The sequence below is a fragment of the Electrophorus electricus genome, chromosome 12, assembly GCF_041902795.1.
Source record: "Electrophorus electricus isolate QZ-2024a chromosome 12, ASM4190279v1, whole genome shotgun sequence".
In the NCBI taxonomy this organism is placed as follows: domain Eukaryota; kingdom Metazoa; phylum Chordata; class Actinopteri; order Gymnotiformes; family Gymnotidae; genus Electrophorus; species Electrophorus electricus.
In genome coordinates, this window is record NC_137508.1 from 4,370,001 (window position 1) to 4,397,500 (window position 27,500).

The window sequence follows — 27,500 nt, forward strand, 5'->3', positions numbered from 1 at the left end:
CTCTCCCAGAGATGTCCAGAACGAAGGGTAAGCAAAGGCAGATGGAGATAATTAAGAAGAGCCTTTTAGAGGGCGGCCCAGCTGAAAGGCGTCCGTGTGTACAGCGAACGCTCACCTTTATCATTCGGCGCTCACACCGGCCTGCCAAGGACACTGAGCAAAATGAACTACCTCTAAAGTGCAATGTGTCAAGCGACACACCCTAGAACGCGTGTGTGTGGTGAATAGAAGATGTGTATACATTAAATCACAGAATTTCAGTCACTAGAAGAAACTGACAGCAGGAATAGACAAACTGGAGCTAACAGACAGGCTCTACAACAGAGCAGGTGTGAGTTGAGCAGACAGGGTGTCCTATAAAGCTGGTGTGAGTTGATCAGTCTGTCTGGGCTCGGCCTGCAGAGGTGGCGTGTGCAGTGTGTCGGAGAGTTCAACAGGCCGAGCTCCTTCAGGCTGATGTGCAGTTCCATTCAAAAGCCTCAATCTCAATGCGGCTGACAGCTGGTGAGAGATAAGAGCTGGGCACAGCCAAGCTCTTCATGTGATGAGTGCCTGAAGAGAGAGAGAGAGAGTGTGTGTGTGTGTGTGTGTGAGAGAAAGAGAGAGAGAGAGAGAGAGAGAGAGAGAGAGAGAGAGAGAGAGAGAGAGAGAGAGAGAGAGAGAGAGAGAGAGAGAGAGAGAGAGAGAGAGAGAAAGTGAGGGAGTCGGATGATGCTCTTGAAAGGATAAATCTCAGCCATGGAAACATGATCAGAATTCCTTCCAAGAGAGCACAAATATATCTGATGATATAAAGCATTCTTCTATACTGCAAAATGGCGCAAGTGAATTGTTATTGGGCAAATGCAATTTTAAATAGTTTTAAATAAGGTTAAGTTAAGCATGTGGTGTAAACAGTTTTATAAGTCTGCTTTTTATGACTCCTGTGGCTTCTGTGTGTGTGTGTGTGTGTGTGTGTGTGTGTGTGTGTGTGTGTGTGTGTTTTAGGAAAGTCCCATTGGGAGCCAGTCTCTTTTTCTCTAGAGAGCAGCAGTGTGAGAGGCTACAATAGCAGAGAGATTATGGAAATCAAAGCAGAGAGATTAGCTAATGGGAATATAATAGGCCTGGGAGCCTGGGTCAGGCGGATCTGCCCGGGCATGCAAATGAAGAGGAGCACGAATCAATACGCTTTGGGAAAACATACAGCCCTGAAGGCATGGGGGAGAGAGAGAGAGAGAGAGAGAGAGAAAAAATTCAACCTTGTGTAAAAGTCTAGATGGATGAGTTATATTTTTACATTACTTAATTAACTTACATACTGACCAAAATATGTAGTATTATTAATATATTATTACATATTAATAAAAAAATACCATACCAATTTCAACTATGTTGATTCTATTTAGCACACCGCCATTTTTTGCTGTTTAAAGTGCTTGAAAGTGGTGCAGCGTGCAAACACCCTTAAATGCACAAGCACCACCAGCACGTATATGAGAGTGCTTAGAGAACCACACAGTGAGACCAGCTGTTAACACCACTAAACGTCTGTATTAAAGACTTCAGCACCTCACTGTGGGACAGCAGAGCCACAAGAACGAGAATAAAGAAAAACTGTGAAAGGTTCAAAACATATCCATGGGAAAATTAAAACACCAACACTTCAGCGCTTCCCTAAATATAACACACTGAAATGTTTCTGTTGGAGGTTTTTGGCAAGACAAGCTCCTGTTATCATGTTCCTTTATAGATCCAGAAATGGAGGCCGGAACTGAAGCGGAACATCTGGAATCTCTCCACACATCCGCACTTGTCATGCAGGACTGACGGAGTGCTCTGGCTGCACGGTAACCGAATACTGGCAAGCCAACACTGGTAGGACCACTGGACTGGACCGATTACCAAGAGAGCGACACAGAGGGGCAGACGGGGCGGAACAGACAACTGATAGATGGGGAAAGAGAGAGGGGGGAAAATAGACAAAGCGCAAGACAGACAGAGACTTACTGCTGCAGACCTGCCTACTCCAGAGAAAGTCTACATCAAGCTGAAAGTGCATCTAACAACCTTTGACATGATCAAAGCACTAATCAGAAATGGCATGTTACCAAATGGCATGGTATATTTATCTATACCATATTATATTATTCATGTTACTTCTCTCCCATGGGTTGCTTTATCTTCTATCTATTCATTAACTTTGTGGCCGTGTCTCAGTGGGATGGGCCTGCACTAGGCCCCGCCTCTTCCCTCCCCTTTTTCTGTTCCGGCTAGTGCAATAGGCCCATCCCTCAGGAGCCAGGCAGACAGCTCCGCCTGCCTGCTCACAAATGCACGAAGCCTGCAATAAAATTAACCTCGTGGCAATTGTTCTCTCACACGTCCGAAGGGCTGGCGGCACACACACGGGATTGCTGAGTCACGATCAGACAAGAGGATGAAGCAAAAAAGTCTGCATGATGTCGGCATGTGGCACGGAGACCACAGACCCAGCTCCAGGACGGGGCTGCGTATAACTGGCCGTCGGACCCCTTCAGCTCATCCAGAACGCAGCTGCATGGTCTGTCTACAACCTCCTAAAGTTCTCACACGTCTCCACCCACTGGTTTCCTGCAGCAGCTTCAGTTCGCTCATCTCCAAAGCTAGAACTGGACCATCTCCCACATAGCTAAAGGCACGAATAAAAGCCCCGCAAGTCGCCGTGGACAAGGGCGAGAGGAGGAGTTTAGTCGTGTCCAGATGAGTGGGCGGGGCAGGAAGAAGAGTCACTCCCTCACCACATTCAGCCAACAGAAACCGGCCTTCCTGTAGGCCTGGATAACTTCAGAAATCTGTACTGCTAGTACTGCTAGCAAGGTAGTACTTTCCATACAGGCATGGAATTTAAAACTACCAGTTACTGACCACACAGTTAAATAGTCTGCAAGAATCTAAATGATCGTAAATTATGATGACATGCAGTCATTTAAACACGGCTTTTCGTTATATTTCTTGGTGCTTCATGGCATTTCTTTGTTCTTTATACACATTTTATGACCCACTGTAACAAAACTGTATCGGAAGCCGAAGGAGTCTTAGACGCGGGTCTCTCGGCTGCCGGGTCGGGCCGGGCCGCAGACACGCACGCTACCCTCCAGCCACACGTCCACATCTGTCAGCCCCACGGCCTGCGTGTGTGCACAGCAGGGAGGGGGCGTGTGGTCGGAGACGTAGAAAGATGGGGGGAGGTGTGGAGAAATCCTTCAGTGGGTGTTTATTTGCTCTCAACACCTCCTCAGCGATCAATATTTTTAATTTGGGACCGAGTTATTATTTTTCCCATCACTGGGCCGGGGAGCAGAGTAAAGTGGCTCATATTTTAGCACTAAAAAGATCGATATGACAGGCTCACCTTCACTGTAGCCCACGGCCACGCCCGCCCACCCGCTCCTGCTGCTGCGCCGGGGCCATGCGCCGTAATGTACACAAAGCTGCAGCCCAACCCCCCCCACACTTCAATCACATCATTATCTGCTCCAGTCGACCACGTAAACACACACACCTCACCCGCGCGTGCCCGGACACAAGCCAACACACACGCATACGTCTGATTTACTCCTCACCCTGCATCCTGATGGCCCCCACTAAACTAATCCAACCATACACACCACTTTATCAGGCTGCTTTTTATGAGGCCTACAGCTCTGTGTGTGTGTGTGTGTGGTAGAGACTGAACACACGTAAGGGGGTGTTATGGGCACACAGCTGCCACAGAACATAGGAAAGGGTGAACTCAGATTCACAGATTAGGCTCCCTATAATAAATGCATCCATTTTTTGGCCCCTCTGTTCAATCCATTAATTGTGTATATATTTTAGCCCAAATGTTCCCAGTGCGCCCTGGCCTGCCTTCTCTCCTTAATAATTCACTTCTGATGGCAGACTCATCGATTGTCGCTCAACATATGTCTAGGGAGAGTGTGTATGTGTGTGCACGCGCGTGTGTGGGGGTGTGGGAGTGTGTGTGTGTGTCAGGGGTCGGCGTGAGTGGATGCGTGTGGTGTGTATTTGCACTCCTGAGAGCATGACTGATGGGCTGAGAGAGTTATGTTCCTGCTGTATTGCTCCACTGACATCTCCTCCATTCAAATAGCCTCAGTGCGCTCTGTCCTCTGCACCATTTTAGAGGCTGTGGCTTCACTCTGCAATATTTTAACCTGGTTATGCATTCGCCAGTGCCTGGAGAAGAGAGGAAAGTTGGATTGGAGTGTGTGTGTGTGTGTGTGTGTGTGTGTGTGTGTGTGTATGTGTGTGTGTGTGCGCGCACGCACGCGAGCATGCATGATGGGGGAATAAGGTGAAATATTCTCCCTATGCACCAGAAGTACAGGATGTCCACTGTACTGCTGGGAGATATCGAGAATGAGCGAGCGAGTGAGAGACAGGGGACTAAATGGTGCTGCTCTCTCACCAGCTCAAGCCCTGCCTGGTGCCGGTGGGAGTCAATTGGTGAGGGCTGGTGTGTGTTCAATGATGCACACTACCACCTAGACACACGTTGGTGCAGGCTATGGGCCTGCTCTAAAAGACACAAAAGCTCGACACGTTTGGTTGCAGTGTAGGCGTAGTTGACGGAGGTGCTTCACTGCACCATTCACCACCAAGACTGTACAGATAGGCCCAAAGCAAAAGGAACATTTGATCATCGGTTATGTCTCCCATCACTTCCACAGAGAACATCTGAACGCAGCAGGACAGGTGGCACATCTGGCAGAGGCAAAGGACCAAGAGGCTCACATCTGGACCAGAGAAACAACGTCTGTATGCAGTTTAAACGCACAGAACTGCTCATCAGACAGGAGACGCACGTGCACACCGCCGTGATACGAGGCAGACATTAGTGCACATCATTACCCATGAAGCCTTGGGGCCCCGGGGCAGAGGTGGATGATGAATATTAATAGTGTGGAACAAGTGCATGGGGAGCGGACAGATCAGACTGGCTGGCGTCCTAATTGACATTTTACCTGCTGTATACCTTAACCAGGATTAAAACAGTAGGAGAGAGCGCCACGCTGCCTCCACCCCAACCCTCTCCACCCACCGCCATCTCACGCTGCCCTCTGCTCCCGGCGTTCCCAGTAGCACTGGTGGACAAGGAACTGCTGCCATTTAGCTCCCCACCACTCCGTACCCCCGAAACAGAGTATACTCGTGTGCTCCAAACTACGGAGAACTTGTTAAACTATCATGTGAGGTTGTTGGGAAGTTCTTAACAAACGAGGACGCTCCCAACACTTAGTGCTATCCCTTAGTAAAGAAATGCAAAAACAATTCGCATTTGTACGTGTCGTAAACAAAACGCGTCCCATCACGGAATTTTGGCCTTCTTCCCTCTCCAAGGTTTGGCTTTCGGGTTACCGAAGCGTGAGGACTCAGGGAAGCCCTGCTGCTCATCCCCCGCCCGCCCCAGCTCCACTCACATTATCTGGAAATTGACAGGTGAAGCAGACAACAAACAATTACCCAGGAGCGAGAGATCGAAAGGCCGGGGAAACAAACGCCACGACGTGGCAGCTAAATGGCACAGGCCCGGTATGACTGGACTATTAAGAGATTTATTGACTGCGCGATGCACTGGAAACTTTGCTGCTGCTGAACTTTAGTTTGCAGGGAGGGAGGCGACTGCGCACCCACCGCCAGCTCTCGGGCGGCCGGCTGCAGCCCGCTGGCACTCACGGTAGTTTAGGGGGGTGCGTTTGCAGCGTATACTACTTTCCTAATTAATATTCATTTTAAACATCTCGTCATAATCTTTCTTTTCCAGTAGGGTCCCGTTTAAAACTGTGCTATTGGGAAGTTGATTTAGTTTGGTGTGCTCAGATCACAATTTGTAGAAGTTGTTTTGTTTTTGTTTTTTTAAACAAACAAACAAAAACCAAACATAATATAAAAAATATGGCAGTCCTAAACCTAACCCGTTGTGTTCACACATCGCTGTAGAAGCTGTACTGATTATTAACTGTATGCTTCCACCTTGTGGACATTGTATGCAACTCCATCAACTTACTAGCAGTGTAACCAAATCGCGTGGAGGGAAAGCTCATTTGATGTGACGCAAAGGATCAGGACCACTTATCATGTAGTCAAAAACATAATGCTACAGTATTATTGGCATAAATGATAAGCCAATTTATTTCTATATGTACCTGCATAAAAAAGATTTTCATTGACCAGGAATACATTCTTAATATTTTGGAATAAGAGTCACAAAGAAGACATTTCAAAAGAGACAGAGAAACAAAAAAATTTCAAAACAATGCTTACACACTGAACACTACTAGATACTTAAAGGCCAATGAGCTGTGAAGATTGTAGGAGCAGGCTCCAGTTCTTACTGTGAAATGCTCCTGGGACTTGTAGTTCTCATCGAGGTAGACCCGAGCTCTGCTGTACTCCTTCATAGCATCGCTGGAGAGTAGTTCTCTGGCAAGAGAAAGGAACATGCTTCAGTCATGGACCACCAAAGCTAGCTAAACTAACAGAAAGTGCTCTGACTAATTTCATTTCCAGCATTTAGCTGACACTTTTACCCAAAGCAACTTACAATTATGGTAAGAGTACAACTTGAGCAATTGAGGAGGGTTAAGGGCCTCGCTCAGGGGCCCAACAGTGGCAACTTGGCAGTGGTGGGGCTTGAAGCAGCAAACTTTTGATTATAAGTAAAGTACTTTAACCACTGAGCTACCTCTGACCTAGCAAATTGTTATTACACAGTGAGATTGTGGGCCTGAATGCTCATGTTCCTGTGCTCTGGCTGAGCTACAGTGAAGATCACACATTTAAAAGCAATGGGCCCTTGGTTAAGTTCAGACTTCTCCCTCTCTACAGTGTTCCAGTCAATACCCGCATGGCCAACAGAGGGCGCCAGTGAACTCTCTAAAATGGGGAAATGCTCATTAGGTAATTCTGCGGATAATGCTCGATCACAAACATGTGATGGTCAGCGATAAGTGTTATAGATTTGCCCCCTCACAGGACGGAGCATTAACGGGTAACCATGGAGGAGTTCTTTGGGGCAGTGCTCGCCTCCTGTGTTGTACTGGGTCATTTACCCTCCGAGTAGCCCAACAGCACACCCCTGTGGCGATAAGACGTGTGTGCTCTGCTAGTGTTCTCTGGAAGGCAGTCCAAGTTTAGATTGTGTACAGTATCAGTAAATTAGGACTGGTTTAGGAATCCAACAGGTGTTCTGAATCAGGCGCAGAGCTTTGCTGTCAACAATTTTAAAAGCACCCTTTAAAAAAAATCGCCTTGATTATTTTAAAACGTTTTTTTTTTTTTTTCAGCTTACAACATCAACACTTGGTAAATCCAGCTTTACATGTGCAGTTAAGTAAAGCTTACGTAAAGTCATTCCTTTCCGGGCTAGCTGTGGCAAGTCTGAAATTTAGATGTAGGGCATAAACAGTGAAACACCAGCCCACCAGACTGAATAGCTTGGTTGAGCTGTCAATCAAGCTACGGCTGCCCTGAACCTGGTACTCCCATTCATCGGTTTCTGGGCTGGTGGGCCAAAAGGGGGCGGAGCAACACGTACTTGATGAAACTGTCCACGTGCGTCATCGATTCTTCATAATTCTTCCCTCCCACTTCTTGACAGTGTAACGCCACAAAGTGCGGTTTGTGTGTGTGCACCGTCTGAAAAACAACCACAACAAAATCATCATCCTCATCAAAGAAGCTCGTTGGAACAGAGGCACATATTACGTTTTAGAATCATTTAGAGGCTGCGGGATTTTTACATTCTGACTTTATACCCGGAAAGGGAGATCTGTACACTGCTCCAAGGTGACCTGAGTCCCAGACAAACTCAGACACAACTCCCAGCTAACAGCAATAACAGCCTGGGGCATACAGCACCCGGACCACCAAACTGTGACCAGAGGCCATAAGAAGGTTGTCTTTATGGAGCAGGTCTGAGAAAGCTTTGGTGCAAAGGAGACAACATGAGGGGAGTGTCCAGCCCTCGGGATGCAGAGCCATTCAGCTGCATGTGGAGTTTATACACTGGAAGAGAAACAATGCATTAGCTACTACATGCATGGAAAACATCACTCAGGCCAGTGTGTGCGATGCATGTGTATGTGTATGTGTGTGTGTGTGTGTGTGTGTGTGTGTCTGCAGAGGACCCAGACACTTGGCTCCCACCCTGGATAATAATCATCAAACACCATCCATCACCACCCACCCACCCACACCCACTCCCACCCACCCACACCCACAGCGTGAACTGCGGACAGGCATTAGGAGACGGGTGCTCGCAGATACACAACTGCCAAACTTCATCAGGGAGGAACTGCACTCACACAGAGGTCTGAGAGTGCGGAGTCTCACTGAGAATCAGACAGACCGAGTGGAAAAGGTTTCTGAGGGTTCATAACGAGAGAGAAGAAGAAAGAGAGCGAGACAAGACACAGATACAGGACACAGAGAGAGGGAGACAGGTAGACAGGACGCAGAGAAAGAAAGAACTCTAAAAGCAACAAACCTTTGAGGGAGTGAGAGGCCTTGATCATGCAAAGAGTTACATGTCTGAGCTTGAAATGTTTGTGACTGTGGGGGCCCCTGAGTTCTGCCTGTTACGAGGTGTCGACCCGTATCGGAAAATCCATACGGAAGTGAATTACAGCACTCATAGCCACTCATGGGTCAGGCCTTTGGATGCTGGGCAAGCCATAGATCACAGTCACCCAGGAACTGTGTCCCCCGGGGGTCCGCCGGGGCCAGGACAGGCCCAGGCTTTTAGGCCTACTCCCTCCACCCACTTGCATTATTCCCACTAAAAGCCAAATCAAATAAAGGTAATGTAGAGCAATCACACTATGGATTTTCCATCAGCCTGTGGTGCTTCACTTAGCAGGATGGCCTGTGCAGGGCCTGCCACAGGAACTCCAAACCCAGTAAGATTAGTAGACCTTTCAGCCTGGACCAGTAAGGTGACCTCCCTGCAGCTTTTGAAATGTTTCCCCCTTCTAAGACTAATGTGTGTGTGTGTGTGTGTGTGTGTGTGTGTGTGTGTGTGTGTGTGTGTACATTCAAGATATGCCGTGGACCGAGTGCATAGAGGAAAGAGTAAGTAGTGTGAAATACTGTCTCGGCAGTGCCAGACTGGGCATCTCTTGCCAGGAGCCTGCGTGTCCAGCCGTGAAGGCCAAGGCCAATAAACAGGCCTCTGGCCACAGGCCCCTGGGAGGCTGAGCTCACCTGCTGCTAATAGGAAAAACAAACACACCAACACACAGCTACGTGCTCCTCCTCCTCGTGTGGGCCGCCACGTTTACTGTAAATGCTGTTGTTTCTCTAATGTAAATAATTCAGACGGAGGCCGACGAAAACGCAGACAAGCCTCCTCCTCCTCACACGGGCCCGCGGAGGTCGAGCGACGGTAAGGAAACAGAGGCCACAGTCAGTCAAAAGCCAAAGTCACGGAAAGGATTTCAACTACAATATTTGCAAGGCAACAAGCAAAAGCAGATCTGGAAACGTTCGTGCACGGGTGGAAAACAGCTGCAGGGCTCACAGACACGCACTCTGAAATGAGCAGCTCAATCCTGCCTATATACTGTATTACCAATGACTGAATACCTTTGTACTCACACACACACACGCACACACACACGTATGAATATTCTATTATGTATTTATTTTCATACCCGTCTGTATATACACGCACTCAGTCTGCATCTGCATGAATTCATCCAGTTCAAAATGCTGGTTACAACTGTAAGTGATGTAGCGCACGGCGTGTGTGTGTGTGGAGACAGGACCTAAGGTCTGTGTGTGTGTGTGTGTGTGTGTGTGTGTGTGTGTGTGTGTGTGTGTGGAGACAGGACCTAATGTACGTGTGTGTGGTGTGTGTGTGTGGAGACAGGACCTAACGTACGTGTGTGTGGTGTGTGTGTGTGGAGACAGGACCTAACGTACGTGTGTGTATGTGTGTGTGTGTGGAGACAGGACCTAATGTACGTGTGTTGGGGGGGGCGATTTTCACAGTAATCCATTGCATAATGACAAGCAGGCAGATCACGGATGCAGGATGGCGGTAAAGTTTGTCAAAGAGGAGGGTTTTCTCCGCGCGTGTCCAAATGTTTATACTCATCCTCGTGCACGGAAGCTCGCGCTGATCTCCGTGTACTCTGGTGCTGGATATGGCGCCTGTTAAATGGGCAAACATGTACATTGCAACATAGATGTTAGAAACCTAAATGTTAGTAAAAGCCTAGAGAACTCACAGCTGATATCCCCTCATTCAGAAAATATTGACATTGTGCGTATGTACTGTATAAATGATACATATTTAAAACAAGTTTCACAATATAAACATCAGTTATTTTACCGCAGGTGAGGGTGGTCCCTGGTGCAGGGTGATGTTTGTGCGTGTGTGTTTTTCCCAAAATGTTTCTAATCAAAAATAAAAGCATCAATTAGATCTCCGTTGGCTTCCATCATCCACAGCACTGGACACTTTAAATGTAGGATAATTGAGAAAACACATCTGTAATGTATCTTTAAATCACGACCTTGTGCATAAAGTAAAAACAGAAGTGCTCAATGCAATTCCCTGTCTGCTGCATACTTGCTGACCTGCCGATTACGCTGGCAGGCACAGGAAACTGACCGCGAGTTAGCGGCCGTAAAGGACTCGGCACCTTCCCGTATAAATCAGCTCAGAGTGGACATCCCAGATACAAACCACCGTTTCCACTCAGCCTAGGAGTACCAGGGCTTAAAACATTACAGCCAAAAGAGAACAACTGTATGTGAAATAGCCCAGTACATTCCAAACAGACAGTAAAATGATTCTATTATTTTGAAAATAATAAAAAATAACAGGACCATAAAAAGACCGAGCACTCTTGCACACAGACAAGACAGCCTGTGTGCGTGTGCACAAACATTGACATCAACATCTCATCATAACAGATATTGCCAGGTAGAATCGGGCCATGGCTCCCAGCTGTGTTTTAATCCACACTATCAGTCAAATGAGAATCCATAAAATCCATTAAACCAAAACACGGAATTAGCAGCATGCCCCATGCGATGGTGAAAACACCTTTTATTTGTTCACGAGGAAGACCCGCCCAGACGACGCCGCTCCTGTGCACATGTCTCGGGTGAGGGGATTTGTTTGGTTACGTTTGCGTGCACTTCCAACCGCTCGCCTTTATTTGTTTTCATTTCCGCCATCCCTGCCGTTTTGTTTACTTGAGACGCCGCTCTACCGAGAATGCTGAACATTGTTAGGGGGTCTGTACAAGCCACAAGACCCCCGCGTATACAGCGGAGTCACGCGAGTTGTCCCAGGACAAGGAGAAAACTGTGAGCCATGAGATCACACACCAGCAGCATCTTGGCCTCTCGCGATGCTCCACCCCCGTGCTCCATCACATGACACCACCAGGCCTGGAGTGGGAGGGTCAGCTCGCGGGTTTACCCGATTGCGCAGCGCCTCGGTCGGGGGTGGGCTGGAGAGCAAGGGACCACCCAACCTCACCCGGAGTGTCAGTGTGATTATGCAGTCTCTGGCTCCTGGCGAGGGGCGGCATCACTGGGAACTCAGCCAGAGATCACAGAGCCACTCAGGAGAACATAAAGCGGCATTGTTAACCGAATAATAATAATATAAATTATTATCAAAAAGATATTAGATTTGACACACTGCATGAACCGACGGGCTGACCCTGTCTCCACTCCACCCCCACCCCCGGGTTTCAATACAGTGGTGCACATTCACCCTAAACCTGAGACTCCTGCAGAAAAACACAAGTTTCTCGTGATGTCCTGTTATACTGGGAGATATAAACCATTGCAACCTCCAGTGAAAACGTCTCACGTTTGTCACGAGTCATTTGTTCCCCACAACACACTAAGGCTCTGGGCCTCCGCTACGGCTCCAGGACGGGACCCTGCAGGTCTGTGGTAGGAACACAGCTGGCGGAGGAAAGAGCCGAGTTCCATAAAACAAGAGTTTCAACGACTATGAAGCCAGCGGAACAGAAAAACATGCTGCATTTTTGGGGGGTGATGCGGACACTCGGAGAGACATAAAACGAGGCAGAAGCAAAAAAAGAGAAAAGAGAGGAGGAGAAGAGAGCAGAAGAGCAGACACTGAAGGAAGGCTTGAGAGATCTGACAAATTAGCTGAAGATTATTTTACTACTCCTTCGTTTTTTCTTCAGCTTTTCCCTTTTATCTACCTTTTATCTTTCCTGTAAAAGCCATAAACTTTGAAAGGAAACATCTTCAGTTTCCAGTGAAGACACTACATTTACAGCACGTGTCCAGAGCTGATTAAATATTTATCAGTATGACAGCTTGTGTGCTGCCTGGGAATTGATCCCATGACCTTGGAGTCAATGACTTTAAAGACCAGAGGCCTTAAACCCGATAAACGCACTGAAGAAACTGTGGACGGCCGAGAACGTATGATCCGTCAACATCTGCCTGCGGAGCAGGGAGGCGGTGGGAGCCAAGCCCCGCCTGCATGACTCCACCTACGGGACCAGCGATGAGACGCTCCACCCACGCTAAACTCCCGTTCATAGGACTTCCGATCAGTTTTAACACAATCCAAACATTTAACAGTATTCACCAAGTGGCTCTTCTCTCCTCTCGGGTTTGGCCTGAGCACTGCCGGCTGCGTAGCCTGTTTCCTTCTCAGTGCCGATCAGAGCTCCCTTCCCAGTGGCCAGTCCTGGTGCACCGTGAATGATTCCTGGTGAGGTGGTTGCTTGGCTCTGAAGGTCTGAAGGACATGGCTCCTGACTCTGGGTGAATGCCCCCCTGTCTGTACGCACACTGTTACTGAGGTGGAGTCGGTGGACAGCAGGCCCCATTACAGACTGGAAACTGGGTTTGGACGCAAACACGGAATGACCGGCAAAGGTTCACGGCAGCTGATTTCTTTTAATGTCTACAGAAAATTACGTTTTGCACTTTTGCACATGTAGAACCAACACACTACTAAATGAGTAATGGCCATTTATCCTTTTTTCAGTTTTTTTTTTTTTTTTACAGTAACAGTTAATATAGCTTGTTATTATTTTATGCATGCGTTATATTTGTGTGTTGCAAACCAAATCTTGTGCTTATGGGGGGGGATTTATTTTATAGACAATCGTCCTTTTTGGCCCACAGACTTGGACTACGTGATGACTTAGTCCTTGGCCTTCTCTCTCAGGACAGAGCTGTCTGTTTTAAAGGGAGAAAGTGCTTCAGAGTTTCAGCATGTTGCTGGAAAAGTGATCAAGATGCCCAACCTTAACGCTAAAGCTAACTCCAGTCTTAACCATGCTGACAGTTATGTTCGTTTCAACCAATCGCTTGTTAGCTGTACATAATCTAGGGGACCATCAAAATAAAGTGTAATCCCAGATACATTTTATTTCCTGTTCATCCGGGCAGATGATCTGTATCTGTGTGACCTTGTCTGTGTTTATCTGTCCAAGCATGTCCTTGTAACCAGTTCACAGTTCAGGAGTTCTGCCAGGCAGCCGGGTGTTGTCATTACACAGAGAGGGAGAGAGTGAGTGTGAGTGAGAGTGAGAGTGAGAGTGTGAGTGTGAGAGAGAGAGAGAGCGCGCAAAGCAAGAGAGAGCGAGCGAGCGAGAGATAGAGAAAAACAGGGCGGGGGGGGGGGGGGGGGGAGATTTCCATGACGTCATACTTGTGAGGTCTGGCAAGCACTTACAGGCCTTCCCTGATCTCTTACACACACACACACACACACACACACACACACACACACGGTCATAAGACAAGAATGACTAGCGGGCTTTTCCTGCTCCCCTCAGATAACTCATCCAGGGCAGTGTGTGAGAAACGCAGCTGCTAGACATTCCTGCATACTCGGGTCTCCCTCTCAGTAACAGGTCTGTCCAGTAGGAACTGTTTGAATAAACACAACTGAGTCCAACAGATTATGCACAGCATTTGCTATTTGTTCCTATGATGGAAAAACAACAAAACAACTTATGAACGTGGACCTCCAGAGACCTGGACTATCAAGACCAGCTGGAGCTCTGGCACTCTGGGCCCAAGCACCACACTAGGGTTTGGGAAGGACTTACATAGGCTTACATGTTAATAAGAAAAACATATTAGTCATTTGAATAAGCGTAATATCTACATCCTTACAGGTCCACATGCTGTTTAAATGCCCGCTTCTTTACGAGAGTCAGAGTGACTCCAGCATGCTCACCCTCCAGGTGTCACACTGCAGAGTGACTCCAGCATGTTCACCCTCCAGGTGTCATGCTGGAGAGTGACTCCAGCATAAACCAGTTCACCTGGGTAGGCCCAAATATTCCAAAACAGGGCTAGCTGTAGGTATGGGCAAGTTGAGTCAGTATTTGTGTTGGTGAATATTGGTTGGTCTGTTGCCAAGCTAAGCTGCAGACCCTCCCTGGGTTCACCCTTCCCAAACCACCCATGTTGTGCTGGGTACTGTGATGCTACATTAAAGCCTACTTTAATCTAAGACTACTTTAACCTAAGCCTACTTTAATCAGCATCCCTGGGTGCGGATTGGGTGTTTCATATGAAGGCAGACATATGGTAACTAGTAACTAGGTCATTATTGTGTGTGTGTGTGTGTGCTCACTGGTGTCAGTTGGAGTCAAGAGGAGTCTTGTTTATTTTTCTCACTGGGGAAATGAAGAAATGGTCAATTTTCAGTAACTTACAACCTCCCCGCACGCACGCACGCACACACGCACACACGCACAGAGCGAGAGGCAGATGGTGCCTGTAGAAGACTGAATGGCTTGGCCCAAAGTAAACAAAAACTGTTTCCATATTGTGTAAGACTGAATGAACCCAGACCTACATTTGTGGTGATGAAAATCTCTCCCATCTGGCCCCTCGCTGCCCCTGGTGTGTCCCTCCATTCTCACTCAAATGTCAGCCTGTGCATCAGCTTGGGTAGGGCTGCTAACTGCATGCACTCTGGGACAAAGATTTGCTTAAAATCAGATTCACACATCACAAAAAAAAAAATAAAAAAAGAGTGCACACACACACACATACACACACATACACACACATACACACACATACACACACATACACACACATACACACACATACACACACACACACACACACACACACACACACACACACACACACATACACACATACACACATACACACATACACACATACACACATACACACACACACACACACACACACACACACACACATACATACTTTAGACAGGTCAGTAGCAGATGGCAAGCAGAGAGATGAAGAGGTGCAGGCTGCATCTAATCTCTCACTTTAATTAAACAGGAGCTGCCGTACTTCCAGGAAAGTGTCTCCCTCCCTTCCCCCCCCCTCTCTCTCTCCCTCTGTGTGTGTGTCTCTCTCTCCCTCCCTCCCTGCCTCTCTCTCTCCCTCTGTGTGTGTGTCTCTCTCTCCCTCCCTCCCTGCCTCTCTCTCTCCCTCTGTGTGTGTGTCTCTCTCTCCCTCCCTCCCTGCCTCTCTCTCTCCCTCTGTGTGTGTGTCTCTCTCTCCCTCCCTCCCTGCCTCTCTCTCTCCCTCTGTGTGTGTGTCTCTCTCTCCCTCCCTCCCTGCCTCTCTCTCTCCCTCTGTGTGTGTGTCTCTCTCTCCCTCCCTCCCTGCCTCTCTCTCTCCCTCTGTGTGTGTGTCTCTCTCTCCCTCCCTCCCTGCCTCTCTCTCTCCCTCTGTGTGTGTGTCTCTCCCTCCCTCCCTGCCTCTCTCTCTCTCTCTGTGTGTGTGTCTCTCTCTCCCTCCCTCCCTGCCTCTCTCTCTCCCTGCCTCTCTCCCACTGGCTTCTCCGTCTCTTTGGGAAGTAGACAGCACCTGGACAACCCAGTCCTGGAGAGCAGGTGAAAGGCAGTGGTCATGTTTGCCTGCTCCTGTGCCCAGATGGTCTGCTCTCAGATGCTACACGCATACACGCAAGCTGGAGGTCACCGAGGTCACCACCTCCTGCAGTCCTGTTGTGGTATCTGACGTACAGCCAGCGAAGGCAAACGTAGAGACTCTAGGCAGACTCTAGGCACAATTACATAACGCAGATCATGAGGTAGGTGAGTATAATATTGAACACTCTTAGTATTGCAGTGTTCCTGGAAGAAAAGGTCAAAGGGTGGCTGGGCAGAGAAGAGACAACAGAACCGAACAGAAGCGGCACCGTGCGTGGTGATGTGGCAGGGTGAGGGAGAGGCCCATTTGATTCTGTGTTTGTTAGGTAAATAACGTGCGGGCTGGGGTTGCCGATTGGAAAGCTGCTGTTTTTCATAAAATACAAATGAACTGCTTTCCCAAACTCTCCCAGGTCCTTGGTGAATTTGGTATTTACCAAGGCAAGCACAGGTCTGGAAGCAGGTCTGTGTGTGTGTGTGTGTGTGTGTGTGTGTGTGTGTGTGTGTGTGTGTGTGTGTGTGTGCGCATGTCTGTCTAGATATCGAAATCTGGCCTGCTGGACTACTGCTCTGCTGGTGTACTTGGAAGAATGGTTAGCATGCACAGAAACAAAGATTATTAATTATTATTATTATTATTATTATTAGGTTTGATTTATATAGTGCCTTTCGCACTATATAAGAAAGTAAGCAAAAACAGAAAAGACCAGAATAGAGAATAAGCCAAACAAACATCAGGTCAGGAGTGGCAGTAGATGATGAAACACAGAGAGAAGAGAGACCAAACAGGCTTAGGAAGGGAGTTCTAGACAGAAGAACTTTAAGCCCGACACCCACGGTGGAGACACCTGTATCAGAGGACCTTACTGTGCGAAACAGAATGTACGGATGGAGCAATTCTGTAACATATAAGGACGTAATGCAACGAAGTGCTTTAAAAGGTATTAGGAGACTGTTATAACGGACGTGTTTAACACTAGGTAACCAGCGTACTATGTGCAGATTTCTTAGTGGAGACCAAGACTCTAGCTGCAACGTGTTGCGTACGCTGAAGGGCGCAGAGATTTAGAGGGTAAACCATAGAAAAGAGAATTACAGTAATGTAACCTAGAGGTGTAAATGAACTGGAGTGTCAACCACAACCAGTATAGAAATGAAAAATGAAGAGATGACAGATTTATTACCTATAATCAAAAATTCAGTCTTATGTGCATTAAGATGTAAAAAATTGCATATAGCCGGGAATTTAGTTCCCGAGGTCAGAGGTCGGCGGAAGAGGTCGGAATGCATCTGAAGGGTTAATATTGACATAAATGAGTGAGATTGTGACAATGAATGATATCACCGGGAGCAAATGTAAATGAAAATGATTTATTTTATCAAAATGTAAATGTTAATAAAATACAGCATAAGTTTGTACCATTATGAACTGGCAAAAAATTATGCTATATTTTCCATGCAAACTTTTATGTAGTTAAATATTTCACACCTCTAATAAATAAGCTCCTTAACTGTTTCATTCCTTTTGCAAATTACAACATAATTACACTCTCATGACATTCATACACACACACACACACACACACACACGTACAGACATGCTCACACATACACAAGCGCGTGCATACACACACGCAGTGGAAAAAGCTGTGGTTTGTCTGACACTTGCTGTCAGATCAGAAGGTAAGATACAGAAGTAGGTGTGATGACACATAGAGAGGTGCAAGGTGAGAGCAGCACAGGAATTTGAGCGAGGAACCTGCACCAGGCCAGTTAGATGAACGCAGTGCACACACTGCTCCTGCTGCATGGATCAGCTCTGCCGTGCCGAACGGAGTTTGACCCCGCCCCCTCCCGAAGCCCGCCCCCGCCCCTCCCGAAGCCCGACCCCGCCCCTCCCGAAGCCCTCCTCTTTCTAATCACCGTAGCTCGGACAGGGTGCACACTCACCTGGTAGAACTCCCGTAGCCAGGTCTTCTGCAGGTTGACGGGCTGCAACGAGAGAACAAAAAGGGGGTAAGCGATGATGGGTACTAGATGGCGCACGCCAGCGCAGCACCGTGGCCAGCCACATGGTGCAGCGGCGTGCACGACACACTGCAGGAACAGAACACACTCCAACACGTACAGTAACAAATGTGCAGGAACAGGCAGCGGGTCTCGTCGTATACACTAACTACTTGGGCTCTTAGAGACATGTCTTTATTAGAGAGACATGGTAGGTGTGCAGAATCCTGTGGCTAGAACCTGACCAGTAATAAACAGTAGTGGGTGGGCTATAACCTGTAAACCCGCACCCATAATGCACCTATAGGAAAGGCATAGCCAATAAAACGCCAGCGTGCGCAGGTTCAAGGAGGGTGTGTCTTATAAAGTGGGAGGCGAATGCAGCGTAAATCTCTGCGTGTACCGGTATCGTGCATGTCTGTGAACGCAATCATGCCACTGGGATGGAAACCTGCAGTAAAAAGTGGCAGGCCCGCCAGCCTTGGAGTGTGCAGGGCCTTGTGGGCTGCTTAACTGATGACGTGCAGCACTGTAAATGTACAATACAGGATGCAGCAGACAGGGCCCCAAGGCTTGGGCTGTTCACACCTCTCTGCTGATACCCTACTGATGGTTCCTTATGACTCAGTGCTCCTTTGGTTCCTTGCTCCTGAGTAACTCAAACCATCACTTCCCAACATGCATAAAACTCCAGGACCGTTCCCATAGCAACCAGCTCCAAAACTAAAACGGGTGCTTTTCGATCTGCTGCAGAGTCCCATGCAGCCTGAGCTAAGGTATTAATAGTGCGTAAGCTGCCGTGTTACTCCGCTCAAGACTCTGGCCTGATCTGGACGCCCGTTTCCAGGAGGGAACGCTAAACACGGAGCAGCAAACACTGGCAAAGACGGACAGAATAGTGGAAGAGAAGAAAAGCCGGTTCCCATGAGTGCCTGCAGAACTCCTTACAAACACACACACACCCCACACACACACACACACACACCAAAAACACACACTTGCACACACTCTGCAGACCGCAGGGCTATATAAGGACATCAGTACTGAACCTTGTTATTAGTCAGGGTCATGGAGAGAGTTAAACTTGGATATGCACTAAATATGGACAGTAGTTTAAGACAAACTAAGACACAAATGGCATTGGTGTTGCACCTGTACCTTGTCTGGGTCCCATGCATGTCTGCTCTGAGGAAGAGACAAGACAATACTGAAGCCCTGGCATATGTCTGCCTGTCGCCAAACTGTTTGAAGTGAGATCATTATTTCTGACATCCTCAGTACGTTTGGTGCACCCTCAGTACGTTTGGTTATCTGGACACCACATGAGGACGAGTGAGTGGTTTAGAGTCAGGAGCACGCGCAGTGGCTGAGTGTGTTTCAGACATCCACACCAGCATTGAAACTCTTCTGAAGACTGAGGAACACGCGTGTCTCTTTCCAAGAATTCCGCCTTGAACTGGGGTTTGGCTGCAGCTGAAAACCCGCAGTGCGCACGACCAAAACAGAGCAGCCCAAACACAGCTCTGCTTCTCACAGCAAATACATGTGAAAAAAAACACACACAACCTCATGTGATTTCCCATGGTGTTTGACACAAAAGCACACCCTAGAAACAGTAATAATGCAACTGCAACTTAAGATTCAATATCATCAGGAAGCCTGAATAGGGAACCAGTCCCTAGTGATGCTTTTTGTATGTCTCACACTTCAAAAGAGTACATAACTAGAACGTCACATCTGTCACAGACTCATCATGCAAACGTTTGCTGACCTTAAAGTGCTTTTCTGTTTCTCCAGCCTAGAGACCCAAAGTGCCACCTAACACCTAAAACTGCACACTTATATAATCAGATACAACTTCCCACAAAAGCTCCATAGAACAGGTCCCAAGATGGTTGGCTCACTGCAGCTAGAAGCCCAAATAAGAAGAAAAAAGGTCTCTGGCCTAAGAGGCAGCACAAAACACCCACCAACACGGCATTAACGCCACGGCTGGGCCATTAATCCCAGCACGGGACCTAAGAAACATGTGCCAAACCAAATAATCTGCATTTCAGTCCCATGGGGTATGCTAAACTGACAAACAAATCCTAAACTATAAGTGGATAAACCGATAGGAAAATTGCGAGATGATATCACGATCACTCTGTGTCCAAAAATTTACATACATATGCAAAACAATAATGTTTTTGGTTTTTGTTAATATCACTTTTATAGGAGGGTGCTAGGGGTGGCCATTCTGAATCTGAATTTAGGTTTCTAACAAATAATGACCATCTGGCATCAATAAGAGACGTTCATTAAAAATGAGCATGCAGATGTTCGTTAAAAACGCTACATGCAGATACTGCAGAACTGAATCTTCCTTTTCCTCTTATGTAAGAGACAAAACATGAAAAAAAAAAAATCATTCATGAGCGTCCGTACACTAAAATAAATCCTATTATTTTGCACATGGGAGCTAAAAGCATTAAATGTGATTCACACCCAAGCCAGGGAGGACACAACTGCCCCTGTCCAAGCAGCCTGACCAGATATGGTCAGAGAGAGCAGGTGGGAGTTGTGGGCATTCAACACCAGGGACCTCCCACAGGCCAGCGTACAGGACCAGTGAAGGTGCCTTGGGAGAGGGGCGGAAGTAGGCCTCCCTCCCTCCGGAGACCCCTCTGAAATCAGGCCTGCCCCGTTGCTCTGAGCGCAAGTTAATTTGCTGCTAATTAGAGACAGGGCTCCACTAAAGGCAGGTTAAAATTAGCACAGCGACTCGTGCAGGACTCCCTCAGTACTGCTGCCAGCACGTCACACCGTCTTGCTTCCATCCATCTGGCCCAGTTTTCCGCACCGCAGGGAACTCAAGACTGAACTCGATCTGAGCCCAAGAACCTCCACCGACAGTGGAGAGCATGTCTTCAGGAAGCACTCGAAAATGAGTCTCGAGCACTCTAAGATGAATCAATAGAACAACTTACACTTACCAAACAAGCCAGAGTCATTTACAGCACTCACACACAGAGAGAGAGAGAGAGAGAGAGAGAGAGAGAGAGCGCGAGAGAAAGAGAAATGCACTCTATGCTACTCTGCTGGCAGACATAAGCAGTGGTTTATACATTTTTGAGTGACACAGCTGATGTAGACAAGTGCTAAAATAAAACAATACAAACTGATTACTGGTACTGTAACAATTTAGGTCTGCTAACTTTATCCTGCAAGATGCAGAATGAGAGAGAGAGAGAGAGAGAGAGAGAGAGAGAGAGAGAGAGAGAGAGAGAGAGCGAGCGAAAGAGAGAGAGAGAGAGAGAGAGAGAGAGAGAGAGCACGAGTGCCAGTGTGTGTGTGTGTGTGTGTGTGTGTGTGTGTGTGTGTGTGTGTGTGTGTGTGTGTGTGTAAATTGGTTTGGAGCTGCTCTGGATATTCACTGCTTGAGGGTAGATATGTTCCCCACATCTGCTGAGGAGATGGTTGAGGAGATGGTGTGGTCCCTCCCAGCAGATGTGAGAGGGGAGAGCATTGGGACGTTAGAGATTCCCCTGCATGGTCTTTACTAGGATCTCTCTGTGCAGGATAGGCTTCTGGTCCAGACATGCAGGAATCACTGCTCACATCACTGCCGCGGATGCTTTGAGATCTGCACTGAGAGGCAACTTGTCACAGATGCTTTGAGAGGTCTCTGTGCTGAGAGGCAACTAGCTGCACACCCTTTACGTGAGCTGCCGCTACTGTTGAGCACACAATCACTTGCCCTGGAAGTGTCAGGTCTACTGAGGAGTGACACGCTCACTTCAAAAGCGACACGTCCTAATCACCCCCCGTGCACTCCCTGGCTGAGCTCTGCATTGCAGGAAAATTATTCCCAACGCTCTCAAGCATTCTGGGCCAGCTCCACCTCGGTCGCCGTGGGAACTAACCAGCCGAGTGGATGAAGCCAGCCTACCATCCAGCAGGGTGCAGGATCAAAGCGTTAGCGTGAGCCGCTTCCCCAAAGACAACACTAGCGTTGGCACCGCTGTTTCCACGGTGACTGTTTCACTGAAAACAACATGCTCCATTACTTCCAGTCAATGGTAGTCTGTTAAAAATGACAGTGCATGGTGATGGGAAAAGAGGAAGACCCAAAGGTGAATCTCGTCTGACCGCACGCCCAACTCAACTGTCTCTGTATCCGGCGCCAGTAATGTCACGGCTGAATAGTATAATCAGGTTATAACAAAAGCAAGAATCACTCCGTCAATGTTTCCTGGAAAGGTTTCAGATGGTTTCAGTTTCTTTCAGTTCACAATCTGCAGATGAATGATAACAGGACCTAGCTGCAGGTCATGTTGGTCAAGCCTGTCTCACTGTATTAACATCCACAGGACTGCTGTGGACTTGTGTTCATTTCCCTCATGTTTCTTTTTTTTTTTTTATTATATGGCCAAATATGCAGTATGACATAAAAGGTTACCTAAATTTAACCAGCAACTTGTTTACAGTTCCTTTCAAGAATCCCGATTTGTTCAAATCAAGCTTGATTCCAAAAACAGATGTGTTAGCGTGAGACTTCCAAGCACGCAAGGTTCTGTAAGGGATGAGTGTAATAAGGCTTGTTTAATGTAGAATACAGTTTGCCCAGAGCTCAGACCACATGACTCTGTTAAAGGTAAGTTTCACTTTGGTTCCAGGCTACTCGCATGTATGATTTGTAGGCCTTTCTTTAATGATTCAAACAAAACCCTCATATGATCATAAAGCAGGAGTTACCCTGCACAGAGGGGTGAACGGCAGCAGCCCAGAAGCCAGGGGGTGTGAGAGGGAGAGTCTTCACAGCCTCATCAATGAAGGACACCACAGCTCAGTTAGCACTTTACATTCATCCTCCATTTCAGTGTTGGCCTGTTCCCATTAAGGAATTGGATGGTAAAAACTGCAGAGGCCTCCTCACTCATTAACACAATGTCTACTAATTTAGACTCACTCACACACACACACGCGGTGCTTTAAACAAGCAGCGGGTAGTTCTCCATCACTTTCCAGCAATCTCAGCAGCTGTTTACTGTTGCCTGGTTACTGTAGGACTGAGGCAACCCCAGAAGAGCTGTGTGTAAGTGGGGAGTGGAAGAGAGACACACACGAACCGAAGGGCAACAACAAAAGGAATATAGCAGAGAGAGAGAGAGAGAGAGAGAGGAGAGAGAGAGAGAGAGAGAGAGAGAGATGCAAGGAGCTGTCTCCAGCTGGCTCCTTACATGTAAGCACGTAAAGAGACAGCTGGAGGGACCACAGATAGACAGAGAAAGACAGCGTGCACTGGCCAGCCCATCACTCACCAGTAACAGACAGAGCACGCCATCACTACATACATGACATAAGAGGTCTGACAGCTAGACAACGGTGACTCACGCACTCACACACTGTCACACACATCTATGGTCAGTTCTCTAAGGAAGCTGTCAGAAAAAGCGCCCAATAGGAGAACGACAATATGGCCAGAAAGATTCTCGCACTGAGGAAACAGCAAAGTTTTCAAGGTGAAAGCCAAAGACCACACGGTAAACACACACTAGTCACAGCCTGTCTCAAAACAAAGCCATCAGCAATACACAGCCCACCTTGGCTCTGTGGAAGTGGGTTTTATTATTCAAATTCAAAAGTGTAGAAAATTAATTTGAATATTAAAGAAAATCATGTGCAAATAATACATGCTACAAAAGAGGCTATTAAATGTCATTACATTATCACTTGTCAGATTAGATGCCTTCAGGTATGTAGCATATGGCAAATATGTAGCATTTGTCAGATATGCTACAGACCTTATTGCAGTTTATGGTAGAAAACTGCATTCAGATCTGTAGAGCATGGCAGAGAATTGTGTTCAGATCAGCAGTGTACATCAGATAATCTGCGCTCAGATCTGTACAGGCAGCCAGCCTACTCACAGAGTGAGGCCAGAGGGAAAGGAGGTCATGCTACAGGTGTCTGGGGAGAAGCAACCCACTAAAAATACTGGCAGAGCAACGACCGAGAGCTTTAAATGGGCCTGACAGAGGGGTGGGGGTAAGGAGAGGGGGAGAGAGAGAGAGAGAGAGAGAGAGAGAGAGAGAGAGAGAGAGAGAGCACGCAAGCAAGCACTGAAGAACTGGTGACTGGTGCCTTTCCTTGTTTGGCTTGTTATGGAGCCTCTCAGCAGAGTGTGCAGCAGGTCTGTGTGAGGAAGGACGGACGCACTGGAGGAGGAGGAGGAGGAGGAGGAGGAGGAGGAGGAGGAGCAGAGCCGCTGGCCTTCTTCAGACAGTCAGGCCGTTATGTAATTCTCATCAAGGGTCACTCATTATAGAACTAATTAGGCCAAAACCACGGAGATTGTGAGGACAGCTCAAATTAATCAGCGGACCTTTACTCGCTCCTCCAGAGAGCAAGAACGTCAGAGCAAGATCAGCAGGTGTGATTTCCCCCCCCCATAAACATACCTGCTATCAATACACCAAGCTCAGTGTCATTAGTACAGGATATGAAAACACACTTAGCCTAATTGAGGTTTGCTCCTCAGGCACAGAGCATGGAAAAGTAAACCCACCTCTACTCACCAGCGCACACAAACACACACACACACACACACACATAGTGACAGTGTGGATACATCAGGGTACTGGCCTGCCTCCATTATCCTGCACAGCCCGAAAAAGGGGGATACCACCGTGAAAACTAGCATCCCGAGATCTGCACCGACGCATGGCTACGTCGGACAGTCTCGAGGTTCATAACGTTTCATGGCCTCACAGTAAAACAGGACAGTCGGTGGGCCTACTTGCCACAACCCTGCTCCACACATGTTCGGGTAGCTGGAAAAAAAAACACACACACAGGCACCAGATCTGACAGAGCAGCCCCCTCTGGGAGAGAGACGCTTCAGACTTCAGAACGGTTGTGACTGCCAGCGGTGCGGCATCTGCGCCCCCTCTCCCCGGCTCCCGAGCAGCAGGGGCGTGCATGTGTGCGGGCACGCCCGCGTTAGGGGTGGGGGGGGGGGGCACGAAGTGCCTGCAGCAACGCGCATGGAAAACAGGCAAACAAGCAATCCTGCCATAACGAAATCAGAGCGGCAGCTGGGGACGAAGCCGCAGCATCAGAGAGACGGGCACGCCTGACCGCTTCCTCCTGGTTTTCCTGCATGCTAAACAAGCCCAGCAGATGCGCAGAGCATCACAGCCGAGGCCTGTGCGCTGACGACCACTTCAGTGTGGCGAGGCTGCCAGCATTGCTTCAGGAGGATGGGCGTGAGATCTACAAAATGGAGTAATGTGTCCTCTCACATATAGATGGATTATTAGCATTGACAGCACAGAATAATACGACAGCAAATTTTCTCGTTTATAGTTTCGGGTTTAAAAGCCCCAAAGCCCCATCCCTGTTATCCGCTCCGACATTCAGGCTGGATAATGACGGAGCACAGCCTCACGGATCTCTGGAAAAGGGGCCACCACATATGGCAAGCTTCCATGGAGGTGCTTAGCAGTGAATTAACTCAGTGCTCAATTTTCCATTGATGAGCAATTATCCTTCAACGATGTCAACTCACTGCTAAGGCAGGCACACGTCTGCAAAATGAATGAGCCAGAGTCTGCGAAGTCAAAATGTTTTATACACCAGTGAGTCCAGGCTTCCCAGGAACACCTGAGTCAGGGGAAGGGAGTCCCACTTCAAGCGCAAGTCTGCTGCCTTCTTCCTGGTAGGCCTCACACTGACGGGTCCCCACTCAATGCCACAGAGCAACTGTATGAGCCTCATTAACTCACTCAGACTCTTTCTTCCAAGATGCGCGCACACACACGCATGCACGCACAGTTTTGAGAAGATGCTGCAGGCTGAAGAAAGTCGTCCTTGGGCAAAGCAGATAAGGAAGCTGGAGGCAGGAAATCCCAGTGAAGGAACACCAGCACAGGCAGATCAGGACAAAGCAGCAGCCCATTAGCGCTCACCCACCGACACACGCGGCCCGGGCCACGCACACCTCTTGTGAAACATTCACAGGGAGAATAAAGCCATCGAGCTCCTCCACTCCACAGGCGCTCAGGGGCATTGTAATCACCTGAGTCCCCTGGTCATGACCCTTCTTATGAGACACATGATACTAAAACCTAAGTAGAAATGTGCGTGTTTGGGGGAGGGAGGGATCTCATTCTCTTATGTTCTCTCTCATGAAAATTCGTAGTCGGCTGAAAGTAAAAAAAAACAAAACAACAATTTCTCCAGCTTTGGACATCATTTACTGCTGCACTGGGGCCCTACTGGTGCACGAGAGACTCGGCAGAGCCCAGCAGACCCGTCTGGGACCCGTCAGGTTGGCCTGACATGGGTGTCCAACTCTGGGTCAGGGACAAACCTTGGTTTCTCCTTAAACAGAGGCCCTCTGAGGCCCTTGTGAGCTGCAGTGAGGAGAGATGGCGGCGACGCTCAGATTCACACATCTGATCAGCACTGCAGCTGTTCCCAGCTGCTTCCTTCAAGAAGACACCAAAGAAAAGTGAGACAGTCTGTTCTGTTCAGACACCAAAGGTCTGACCGATCTAGACACGGAGGTTAACAGAACGTGTGATGTTTTCTTTTTTCTTCTCCTGTAATGTGGGAAACTGCAGTTATAATTTATCCTTTACAGAGTTCGACATTTCACAAGCTTTAAAGAGGCTTTACAGAAGAAATCATTTCATATATTACCATGAAAGTGACTGACGCTGGAGACGCAGAGGGGCATCTCTGTACCACAGCCATTTCCAGTATGCCATGAAGCAGCCCCGTCACACACGACCTTTCCATTAACGTTCAGAGGAAAACCGTGGAGCTGGAATGGCACGTCTTCATTCTCCTTCTCTCAGTTTTCTTTGCATAAAGCCTCAAACTATTTTGCATGTCGCAATATAAACAACTTGCAGCCGATTGTCGTGCTTTCTAAACTTGACCAAGCCTTCTCCTCCATAGCTAGTAGCCAGCAGAACTCCCAGTACCCTGATAAGATCACACATGTTGACGTTCCTCGAGGAAAAAGAAAAAGGAAAAAAAACGGAAACAGCTTTTTAAGAAAATCTACCCTTTAAAATCCAGACTGCGTGCTACAATCTGTGGCCGTTCGCAGAAACCCAGACAGCCGTGGGTAATGACCTTGAGGTAACTTAAGAAGTTAACTAAGTGACTAATAAGGGGACAGCAGGCTGAACAGGCGTTATTCACCGGCCCAGCGGAAAGAGGCTCGGGCCAGCTGATTTACATTTAAAAGCTGCGCTATCCCCCCAAGCTGAGAACCCAACACACAGCCTCACACAGTGTGAAAAGGGACTGGGGATGAATGTGGTCTCCTTCAGAAATGTGAGAGAGAGAGAGTGCAAGAGAGAGAGAGAGAGAGAGAGAGAGAGAGAATAGGAAGGGAGGATACGAGGACGGTGTGTACAGGAGGGACCTTTAGGCCATAGGTGTGGTTACAGCAGTCCGGTCATCCCTGCTCCGTTTATCTGACCAAGTTCCACCAGGAAAATTCCTTTCCACACGCCAGCCCCGCGTGCTGTTACACACACTTGAAGCATTTGTTTTCCACTTAGCGCCGAGACG

The 27,500-nt window shown here is 47.9% G+C and overlaps 1 protein-coding gene across 14 annotated transcripts in view; it reads right to left on the reverse strand.

Annotated features, from left to right (window-relative positions):
* inpp5a (inositol polyphosphate-5-phosphatase A) overlaps positions 1-27,500 on the reverse strand; it is a 105,028-nt gene that overhangs the window by 63,246 nt on the left and 14,282 nt on the right. For 3 of the 14 annotated variants that reach the window (XM_081724598.1, XM_035531373.2, XM_035531374.2), the window contains exons 2-4: positions 17,871-17,912; positions 7,562-7,662; positions 6,360-6,447 (exon numbers count right to left, since the gene is read on the reverse strand). In XM_081724598.1, coding sequence (XP_081580724.1) covers positions 6,360-6,447; positions 7,562-7,662; positions 17,871-17,912 — 231 coding nt within the window. Of the gene's footprint in view, positions 1-6,359; positions 6,448-7,561; positions 7,663-7,781; positions 8,089-14,854; positions 14,974-17,870; positions 17,913-26,615; positions 27,181-27,500 lie in introns of those variants that run through there. The other 11 variants (XR_014126498.1, XR_014126497.1, XM_081724602.1 and 8 more) reach the window with 11 other exon arrangements.